This window comes from Chelonoidis abingdonii, chromosome 24 (genome assembly GCF_003597395.2).
Source record: "Chelonoidis abingdonii isolate Lonesome George chromosome 24, CheloAbing_2.0, whole genome shotgun sequence".
NCBI lineage: Eukaryota > Metazoa > Chordata > Testudines > Testudinidae > Chelonoidis > Chelonoidis abingdonii.
The window spans coordinates 16715871-16727427 of record NC_133792.1 but is presented as its reverse complement, the minus strand read 5'-3'; the positions used below and the strand labels follow the sequence as shown (position 1 = coordinate 16727427).

At 42.0% G+C, this 11557-nt stretch overlaps 2 protein-coding genes across 4 annotated transcripts in view; one reads left to right on the top strand and one right to left on the bottom strand.

The window, feature by feature from the left end:
- AK8 (adenylate kinase 8) overlaps window positions 1-8660 on the top strand; it is a 109943-nt gene extending 101283 nt beyond the window's left edge. For both annotated transcript variants that reach the window (XM_032779218.2, XM_032779226.2), the window contains one exon: window positions 7898-8660. In XM_032779218.2, the coding sequence (XP_032635109.1) occupies window positions 7898-8132 (235 nt within the window). In that variant the 3' untranslated portion in view covers window positions 8133-8660. The remainder of the gene's footprint in view (window positions 1-7897) is intronic.
- Window positions 1-11557, bottom strand: part of GTF3C4 (general transcription factor IIIC subunit 4) — a 65948-nt gene that overhangs the window by 18914 nt on the left and 35477 nt on the right. The gene's annotated exons all lie outside the window — the stretch shown is intronic.

The window sequence follows — 11557 nt, the reverse complement described above, 5'->3', positions numbered from 1 at the left end:
TTGCAGTACTCCTCACTTAATGTCATCCGGTTAACCTGTTTCCATGTTACCTGCTGATCAATTAGAGAAAGTGCTCATTTAAGTTTGCAATTGCTCCCTATAACATTGGTTTGGCAGCCACCTGCTTTGTTCACTGCTTGCAGAAAGAGCAGTTCTTTGAAGCTGCTGGTGGGCTTGGAACCGGCAGCCCTCCATCAGCTCCCCGCCTCTCCTAAGTTCCCCAGGTGTGGCAGGCCCAGCAGACTATAATTGCCTGGCAGTTCAGATGTCCCCCCAACTGCTGTCTGCTGCCCCTGCCCTGGCCTGTGGAGCTGCTCCGAGCCTCATGCTTGCTAGGTGCAGGGGAGGCTAATCAGGATGTCCCTGCTCCTGCATTCTTAATCTACACAGGCAAGAGGGGGAAATGTCAGGACTGAGGGAGCTTGCTGGGCAGCAGCGGTGTCTCAACTTTGTGATCTACTTAAAATGTTTAACAGTGGGGTCGCTACTTAAAGGGGCTACTTGTCTCTCTCTTCCACACACTAACTAAAATGTATTCTGTCTCCCTCTTGCCATTGCTGTCTCCCCTCCCCTCCATCATGCCGCCTTTGTAGAGTATGGGCTGCATTAACAACATTTAACCTTGAGGCCTCGCTTGAGGTAGTCTCTTTAGCAGTAAGGCATTCCCTGGGGAAATAGTCCCCTCTGATTTCATCACTTCAACCAAGCTCACAATAGGGTGGTGACCATAGAGCAAAATGTGAAAATCAGGACAAGGTAGGTAATAGGAGCTATATAAGAAAAGAACCAAAAATCGGGACTCGTCCCTATAAAATCGGACATTGGTCACCCTTATTCATATCATTGCTATGTACAGTAATAATTTTTAAAACTTATACTGTGCATGTGATCGTGTGTATATTATAATTTTTGTCTGCGCGAAAAAATTCCCATGGAACCTAACCCCCACATTTACAATTAATTCTTATGAGGAAAAGTGGATTCAACTTACATTGTTTCACTTAGTAAATTTTTCAGGAACATAACTACATGTTAAGCAAGAAGTTACTGTGCTTTACAACTTCCTCCAGTTTATTTCAAGATGAATTTTCAATCTTTGGTCTCAGTATTTCTTAGCAAATAGTTGAACAAAATGGTTGACCATTTTGAGTTTGAAAGATTGGAGACACCCCCCCACACACGTTTGTATTATAACCGCTTTTTTTTCAAACCTCAAGAGCAAGTGGTAGGAACTTGAAATGTAGGAAGGACTTGGTTAGCTACCTAGGTCAATAATCTTTGCGTTGTCGGGGGAAAATCTTTTTACATTGTCAAAATATATTTGGAGTTAAAAAAACATGCTTTGCATATGCAGCACTGGTTACTTTTATGACTAGGAAACCAGAAGAAGGGGATCAATCGCTTAACATTCCTTGAACATGCAAACTCCTACTAATTAATTAGATCATAGGTAGACCTTTGATTTGTTCCTTTTACGCTCGATACTATATTATGTGAGAGGCCCTGGGTGGGTTAGACTGAAGTCAAGGGAAATAAAAATTATTATTGCTTCCATATAGAATTCCCTACCTCCAGTCTTGACACATCACTATATCACATTATTTTGTTTCTTTCTTTGGGAAGAATTTCCATAGGGCCTTTCTCAAATATACAGATATCACCAGGAAACTCTTTCACAGGATCCCATAACCTAATTTTGGTTCTCAAAAGTTTTCATTCTATGGTAAACCAGAAAAAAGCTTGTCCTGGTCCATGGATACAGAGTTTTGAGAAACCTGCTAACAAGAGAATCTTTTAGCAATAACAGTAATATTTATAACAGTTTCAGAACAGTGACAGACCCCAAAGGAAAGGAGAGAGTTATATTACAACTTCTAATAAGAGGATCTGAGAGTTTTGTCATTTCTAATTTCTTTATTACTTGATTTTTGCCTTCAAGCTTAATTTTTCTCCAGCTGTTACTCTTTCTCCTTGGGAATAAGTCTCATCTGTATTCAGTGTCAACCATGTGAACATAACGGCAGAATATATTTAATATTTTAGATTTTGGCTGGTCTAGCTAGTTGCGGTTTACTATCCTCGGGGGTTTATTTGTTTTGTGTTTTTCTGTGCTGGCGAATAAGCAGGTGGGAGGGTGCATATCTCTTACATACTTTTCAGATAAGGAGGCTTCCATATTCAGTAGGAAGTATTAGTTGAGCCTTAAATATTATTAATCATAGGATGTAATTAAAAGAAATCCGATTACACTAATGAAATAACTCAGTTGCTCTTCTCTAATTGCTTTGGGGTTTTGTGCAATTTTTCTTCTACCTCTTTATTCTTTGGCCTGCCTTTCACTTCCCTGCCTTGTTTCAGATTATTTCCCCAGATTCACTTCTCCAATTATTTTCCACATTTCCTACTTGGCTCTTTGTTTCAATCTCTCATCACCATCTCCCCCACTCAAGCATCCAGGCCTCTTGGTCAGGAGAGACGGTTGCTTTGATCAGGGGTATCTGGACACGAGGAGAGTTATCTTCAAAATCCCATATCCTTCTTACTTTCTTCTCATCTCATGGCCTTGCATCAGGCTACATTCCTACAGTCAAAAAGAGCTGGTGCTGCTATTGAGTCAGCTAGAGAGCTGCTTAGAAATCTATCAGGGTACTCTCTCCCTAGGGCTTGGTATACTGTCCCTTCAGAGCTGGTCCCAATGAATAGCAAAAACGCTTTGCATGACCAGTGCAGTCCCTGTTCCTTTTGTTCAGTCTTCTCTCTGTAGTCTAGTTGTGTGTATCTCTCACCCACCTCTCAATCTGATTTAGTGTGATGGATTAGTTGCTGCGCAACCGGACCCATGCTCAGGGGCCCTGGCCAATGGGGCACCCCAGCATCCCGTGGCCTGTTGAGGTGCGGGTTGGGGCACGGTGGGCTTTGCTCCCACCTCCCCCGCTCCTGACAGGAGTGGAATGCGAGGGGTGGGGCAAGCTCCTGCACACCAATGCCATTTCCCCGACAGGAGAGCTGGAGGTTGGTGCGGGGGGGGGCTGCAGGCGGTAAGGGTGGCGAGGGGCCCACAAGCCCCATATTCTGCCTTGGATTTTAGGATTTTTAGCTTGCTCTTTTCCTTGTGGGGAACTCTGCTGGAAGCATTGTTTTATAAATAACTGGCAATTGTTGAAGGAGGAGGGATCTGACATACAGGATAGGCTGTTGACTGGACAAATTTAATTCCTGCTTAGCTGTGTCCACAGGTCAACACTGAAAAAGAACGAGGGTCTCACGTAGGACCTAACAAATTTATTTGAGATTTAAGCTTTTGGGCCCTAAAACCCACTTTCTTCTGAGCATTGCAGTGGAAAATACAGTAGGAAGATATATATATACACACAGAGTACATTGAAAATGGCGTGTTTCCCTTACCCACTGTAACAAGAGTATTAAGTGGGCTACCTAGGTGAGCTTATTTCAGCAGGAGAAAAAACTTCTTTGTGTAAGTGATTATTCAGGGTGGCCCATTTCCAACAGTTAACAACACAAAAGAATAAATGGCACAAGTCAGACATCAAGAATTATTACATTCAAAACCAGATAGAACACTTCAACCTCCCTGGTTCACTCAATTACAGATCTAAATACTCCAACAAAAAAACTTCAAAAAACGACTCCAATGAGAAACGCCAGATTGCATTATTTGGCAAACTAGACACACATAAATTAATCTGAATAAAGACTGGGAGTGGATGGGTCATATAAAAGTAAAAAAACTGTTTCCCTGTACTAATTTTTTCCCCCACTATTACTCACCTTCTTGTCAAACTGTTGGAAATGGCCATCTGATTATTCACAATGAGGGAAAAAGCAAAGACTTTGCCTTTAAAGGTGATATTACTGAGAAAGTTGCTGACTAAAAGACATTGTGGGATTGCATTTAATTACACAGCTGCTTGTTGCGGCACTCCCTAATGTTTTATGAATATGCTTATGATGGTGAATGATAATGTAACTGGAATATGCTTTCATGCAAAAAGTGTCTTGTAAGGTATCATTACAAAGCTGATGAACTCAGGTGTGTTTGCATGTATTATTTCTATGTTTCTGGAGTTAGGGAAAGCCATAAAGGTTGCTCAGAACTCAATGACTGTAAATTGGCTCTGTTTACTTTGCAAACCGTTCCTGGACATTGTGCGGGCCAACCCTTTGAAAAATGGAGTCTGGGGTTCTCACAGGACAAGCGAACATGTCACCTGAACTGGAATCCATTTCTTAACCTGTGCTTTTCATTAGAAGGAGGTGTAGGGACCAGATTGGACAAAAGATTTTTTTTTTCCCCGGCCCCTTTTGCCAAACTATAAAAGCGGGTGGAAACGGACAAAGGGGCTGCCAGTCATGAGAACCCCTAGTTTCCACTTAAGATGTCTGCTGAACTCAACAAGGATCTAACGGGAAACGGATTGGGCCCGGACCTAGGAAGGAATCTAGTCTGTGAAGAAGGCCTATTGAACATCTCTGGAGGGTGAGCTATTATCTGTAATAAGTTACTTAATTTGTGTGGTTTAGATTGATGTTTGCTTTATTTTACTTAAGTAACTAAACTTTGTTCTCTCTGCTTATACTTGAAACCACTTTAAATCCTACTTTTATAACTATTAAAATCACTATAGTATACCCAGAAGGTAAGTGATTAATACCTGAATTTGTAAGAGATTGAGTGAGTGTCACTAGAGGGTGGTTTTGGAATTGAATATGAATAAACATTAAAACCAGCTGTGGAGCTAACATAGTCCTACCTTGGGACCAAAAGATGGTCTCTCAATTCCAAGAGTTCTGAAGAGAACGTCAATAGATGGTGAATTATTGAAGAGATTACTAGAGGACTATGGGTTTGCTCAAACCGTTGTCCTAAAATCTGGCTTCTGTACCCCATGTGAAGAAGTTATATGTCTTAACTGCTACACTAGCAAGTATTTTAATAATAAGACGCTCTAATTGGTGATTTTACACGTGGGCTAATCATAATTATGGATATTGGTATATTGACTAAGTCTATGTTCGGGTAGTATGTGGGGATGGAACCATTAGCTTAAACACATTGTAAATAGTGAATTAAAGATTGGTCAGACAATATGGAAGACATAAATTGTTGTCGGCGGAAGTCACCATAGTTTCTGTAAAGGAAATCATGTCTTACTAATCTATTAGAGTTCTTTTGAAGGGGTCAACAAACGTGGTTGTCCATAAATAGATAGCTATAGGGTTTAATGTTTCTTTTACCTGTTAAAGGGTTAAAGCAAAGGAACCAAACACCTAAAGAAAGGACATCGGAAACCCGATTTTTTAAAGCTTAAGGGAGAGGGCATTTTGTGGGTCTCTTTGTCTTGGGTCGGTGTCTTTTGTCTGTCTCTCAGCTATGAGAAGGTTCTTTCTATCTTCTAACTTTCTGTTTCCAAAATTGTTAAGTACAGGTAGAAAAAACATATAGTTTTATGTTGTTTTGGGTCTGATTTACTGTGTGTAAACTTGTCTGGATGTTTCAAATTGGATTTCTTTTTGAATCAGACTGTTTATTCAATTTTCTTTTAAAGCAATTGATTCCTGATTTATTGTCATCTTTGATACAGAGAATTTTGATGTCCTTTTTCTTTCTTTTATATAAAGTTTCTTTTTAGACTTGTTGAAAGTTTTCTCTCTGGGTTAGGCTTAAGGAACAAGGGGAGGGATTCTACTTTGGTAGACTACGGGAGGATAAGTGTCTGCAGCACCAGGGAATTGGTGGAGGGGTGAAAGAGAGAGAGAGAGAATCATTTCTGTTTCCTTTATTGTGGGTTGTGTTCTTGTGGAATAGAGGAGATATGCTTTTTGGTATTGTTTGATGTAAAGAGATTGCTCATACTCTCAGGTTAGCCCAGAGAGGAAAGTTAGGGTTGGTGAGAGGGAGGGGAAGGGAAGTGTGTGTGAATACTTTCCCTTGCCGGAAGACTCAGCAGCTTTCTGAGGTCTTGGGGGTCCGCTTCCAAGCGGATATGAGTTGATGGGACCAGGCGAGCGTCAGTCGCTTGTGTAATTCTGTCTGGGTATGGCGGCGATCTAAGATCCAAGCTGTTAATAAGCTTTGGAGTTTTTCATGCTAGCACCCAGATTTGGACGCTAAGGCTCCAGATTGGGGAGAGGCTTATGATAGTGTTCAGAAGGTTGACGATCCAGTGGACGGATAGCCTTGTACTTATGATTTCATCATAAGCCTTGACGATCGGTCCTCCCAATAAGGTCTGTACATAAATTAATGTTGTGATTAAGATAAGAGGATAGATCCTTTTCATCGACTGAGAACTGGTTATAAAAGAACAGGAACAAAGCGTTTGGAAAAAATGGTAAATTTTCAGAATAATGGAGAGGGTAAACTATTGGCGTTCCCAAGGTCGTCCTAGGACCAGATTCTATTCAACTTATTCATAAATGACTGGAGAAGGGGTAAACAGTGAGGTGGCAAAGTTTGCAATGATACTAAACTGCTCAAGATAGTTAAGACCAAAGCGACTGTGAAAGAAACTTCAAAAAATTTCACAAAACTAAGTGAGTTTTTTTATTTGGCAACAAAATGGCAAAATGAAATGTATGGATAAATGAAAGTATGCTAATTGGGAAAAAATAATCCCTAACTATCATACAATATGATGGATGGCTAATTTAGCTCACAATCAGGAAAAAATCTTCGTCATCATGGGATAGTTCTTCCTGAAGATGTCCACGAGTTGCTGCAAGCATGGTCAAAAAAGAAACAGGATGTTAGGAATTAATTAAAAGCGCGAGTGAGAGAATAGCAGAGAATATCTTTGCCCTTATATAAATCGATGGTACGCCCACATCTTGAATACTCATACAGATGTGGGCTTTTGGTCTCTTCATCTTCATAAAAGAGGTACTGCATTAGAAATCGGTGCTGAGAAAGGCAACTAAAATTGATTAGGGGTTCGGACCGGGTCCCTATGAGGAGAGATTAAAGAGGCTAGACTTTTCAGCTTGGAAAGAGGAGACTAAGGGGGGATATGATAGAGGATATACAAATCATGGAAGTGGTTTGGTTGGAGAAGTTAATAAGGAAAAAAGTCTTATTTCTTTTCCCATAAGAACTAGGGCCACAATGGAATTAATTGTGGCGAGCCATGGTTTAAAACAATAAAGGAAGGTTCCTCCCACAGCGGCAAGTTCAACTTGGAGTGGATATCCCTGCCCTGAGAAGGTTGGTGAAGGCTTAGACTAGAACCACCAGCTTATAAAAGGAAGCGCTGGATAAATTCATGGAGGTTAGATCCATTAATGGCTAGTAGCCAGGATGGGTAATGAATGGTGTCCCTAGTCTCTGTTTGTCAGGGGGAGGTGATGGATGGCAGGAGACAGATCACTTGATCATTGCCTGTTAGCTTCACTCCCTCTGGGGCACCTGGGCTTGGCCACTGTCAGTAGACAGGATACTGGGCTGGATGGACCTTTGATCTGACCCTGTACGGCCATTCTCATGTTCTTATTAGGCTCTGCAACAAGCCAAGCTCAGTATACCCTTGAAATCTTCATAAACATTCAAATTCCTGCTAACAGAGCCCTCAAATGAGAGACTCCTGTTCAGTCACCTATGGGATTGATTGTGCCAAATCAGTATTTAGGACTAGATCACTTCAAGAAAAACTTGTATCTTCAAGTGTCTAGGATCCTTGACAGTAATGATATCAAATAAATCGGAAGTACCAACTTGTCCTGAACTGTCCCAACATCTTTTTGACAGAGCCTAACTACCAAGCTAGTTGCCCAGCAGGGGATAGCTACTTGGATAAGCAAAAACAAACTATGTATTTGGTAACATCTGTCACTTCCCAGATTTTCATTATGAGCTGAAGTGGGGTTTGTGTCTTATCTCTAGATATCATGCCATGTACAAACCAGCTCCATTACCAGATGTCCAAGCCCGTCTCAAGCAGAACCCTAAAGACACTGAAGAAAATATCAGGATTTGCCTGGAGACCTATTACAGGCATGCTGGCGACTTGGAGGAGTTTTATGAAGATGCCTTCTACATCAATGCTGACCAAGACCCTTATGTAGTCTTTGAGTATATAGAAAGCTGTATTGTTAAGCCCCTTCCACATAAGTCCTGACATATTAAAAACAGCAGTTTCAGCTTGTCCAAAATGCTAGCAGGCAATGTCAATTAGTTGGTGACTTAAGACACAAATTTATGAGGCTACATTTTTTTGCAAAAGCTAATATTAATGAAAGGGATGATTTCCCAAAACCTTGTAAAATGAAAGCTTGTTTGGATTTAAAAACTTTCCCCTGCAGTGTTTGCAACCCAAACATTGCAGTATTGGGCTAGTGTCGGGGACCTAGAACTCAAATGGACTGGCATTGTCCGAAGTGAGTGAAGTGCAGAGAGTAAACAAACAACGTAAACGGTGAAAAGTTTAGCTGGTTTGAGCTCTTTGTTTTAATAATCCCAGCGGATGAGACAGGAAGGAAGTTCATTTTTTAGAAATGATGTTTAAACTGCCTCTCCTTTTCCAGGTGGGTGATTCAGTGAAAAGTGTGAAAGTGTTTTCAGGAAATATGTTAGCAGCAGCTTTGTCTCATGTATGTAACACACATGTAGCATGCATGTTTGGAATATTAAACCTATTTACAGTGTACTTGTCTGGAGTCATACCCACTGCCTCCACACTGCAGCTCGACCACATGTGCTCTGCGCAGCTGCAGTTCACTGTATGGCATACCGATAGGATGATGAAGTTTATCATCATGCTATTTTAGGATTTAAAAAACAGGGCACTAGGGCTTGGAAAATTAGGATCAGTGGTAGCAACCACAGAGTCTGAAGTGTTGACAGGATGCAAGCACTTTTACCCCCCTGTCACTTAAGCTTGCTCTGAGTAAGTGCAGATGAGACAGCAGTAAAAATGTCTGCATGTTGTCTGCACAATAGCATCTACTATTGCAGTGTTATAGCTCCTAATAGAGTGACTGGGACAGGCTTCCCAAGGGATGCAGCAAGTGAAGCTAAAACAAAAGCATCTATTAACACACCCACCAAATGGGTCGCAGATTCCAGTTTCAGAATTAAATTAAACAGATTATCTCCAGCCATTGAGACATGTACTAGAGCCCTTCTTTTCTCATGGAGTGAAAAGCCAGGCTTCTGTCCAGCAGACACCTATCCTGCCCCATTCCACCTGTGACTGCCTTAAATTAGCCACAGCTGAAATGCCAGAGCCTACTAGCAGCCATTTATCAGGAAGCAGCAGATAATGATTCACACACACTCTTTCTGGAGCAAACTAGAGCCAAGGAGCAGCCATGCCAGGTAAGTTTGTCTTCAGTAGAAGATGCTAGACTTTAGCCTATGCTAACCACACTGCACTACTGTTAACTAAATCACTCCATATCTAGGGCAACACTGATTCCCTCCTGATCCTGGAAAAGGGTTGGAGAAACAGCAGTCTGCAGGGATTGGGGAAAAGACAGGAGGAGAGTTAGACCCTTTATCTACCATCCCTATGTGTTCTCAGTGCAAAGAAGGCACTAAAAAATGAAAGGAGAGCTTCCCCAAGGTCTTGAAGGGGGGAAGGAAGGGAGGCTCTTACCTTCTCCTTCAGGAGCTGTGTGTTCCCTACCATGCAGTTCCCCAAGAACTCTTAGTCTCCAAACAACTTCTGTCTGGTCCAGATCCAGTGCTTAATTTCCAATGAAAGAGGTGCCAAGGCTCAAGCAATTTTTTTACATTCATAACTGATGCCCCAAGCCAAAGGTGCCAAACTCTGGCACAAATTAAGTGCTGTCCAGATCATGGTAAATAAGTTTCTATGTTTGTGGCTGTCAGGATCATGTTTGTCCAAGGTTACAGACAAATCAGCGGGAAAGCCCCTGTAAAATCCTCTCCCTACACATACAAAATACACAGGTGAGCTTCTGCATTAGCCAAAGGGCCCAGGGGACACTGCAATGTTTGGGATATTTGGGGTTCAGATAATTAGCCTTTAAAGCTGAGATTTTTTTCAAAGCTTTCTAAAAGATTAAAAAATGAGACTTGAGTGCGCAAATCCCCTAGGCAATTTAGAAAATCTCAGTTTAAGTGTCTGTGTTGAAATCTAAGGAAACTAAAGGCTATTGGCACCAGCAGCGTAAATCACTAATGAATTTTGTGCCGAGAAATTCCAAGCCACAGCACCAGGGGACTGACTAATGGTGAAGGTAGTTTACACAGGGCTGGGGCCTGACTGGCGTATCCTCTCATGAGGCTGGGCCGGTGCATTTGTTAACAGTCCCCAGTTACAAATGTGCTGTTCGGTAACCAAGTTGGACAGCTGTTTTTTCCTCAATGGATATAAAGACATGCTGTAGCCTCTATGTGTAATTGGGAGCCCTTCTATTAATAATACATAGAAGGTCATCCTGCTAATATTGCCTCCGTTTGAGTGTTCCTGCTAAATATTTTGATAGTTGAAATGGATCAAGACTGCATATAAATACTGTTTGCGCTGCAAGTAGGGTACAAAAGGGACAATGCATCTTTAATTAGACAGGTACATCTGCTTAATTAATTTAGCTGTAAAGCCCTTTTTCCTCTCCATTCTTTCATCTACATGCGAATGCTATATTAGTTCCACTCTGCTGGTTCCACAGAAACTGAGAAAAAGAGCTCATCTCATTGAGATGCACTTGGCATGTCTGTGCATGGAGCCTCAGGTCAATGGTCAACCCCCAAGGGTTTGCAGCAGGCCCGAAGTGCAGCACATAAGGGTTAGCAGAACATGCTAATACTCTTGTAGAACTCTCCCTCAGAAACAACTAAAACAATTGACGTTCATTTAATTACTGTAAATGAAACAGCCCCTTGCATCACTTTGCATAGTAAAGCCTGTTAATACCAAAAATGTTCAGTGGATGGAAGAAGGAATTAGGCTTTTATAATTGGAATATGGCATTTTAAAACCAATTTGGAAACTATGCTTGATTTTTATTAGCATCTTATTCTGGCCAAACAAACATTAAGCAACAAGAAAAACAAGGCAAAGAGGAGAAGGTAGCAGCACAGCAGGGAATTAACTTCTTACTTATTTTGCAATACTTGTATAGGTCTGACACATACAGCTTGGATCTTCCCGCTGTGTTGCAAAGCCGCTTTGCAGAGAGGAGTGTTCGGAGGTTGTATTGCACAGTGCATGTTACACTGTTAATTGTGGGGCTTGGCAAAGAATGAAGTAGTCCAATTGGTGCATAAACTTCCATGTGCACCTGTTGAAGAAAGGAAGTATTTCTTCACACAACGCTTAGTCAGGGCCACCCAGAGGATACAGGGGGCCTGGGGTCTTTGGCAGTATTTTGGTGGGGGGGGGGGCAGATCCTTTCGTTCCGGGACCCGCCGCCAAAGTGCCCCAAAGACCTGCGGCGGGGACCCCTCCGCCGCCGAATTACCACCCAAAGCAGGACCCGCCACCGAATTGCCAGGTCTTTGGTGTAATTCGGCAGCGGGGGGCCCCCGCCGCGGGTCTTCAGGGCACTTCAGCGGCAGGTCCCAGAGCAGAAGGAC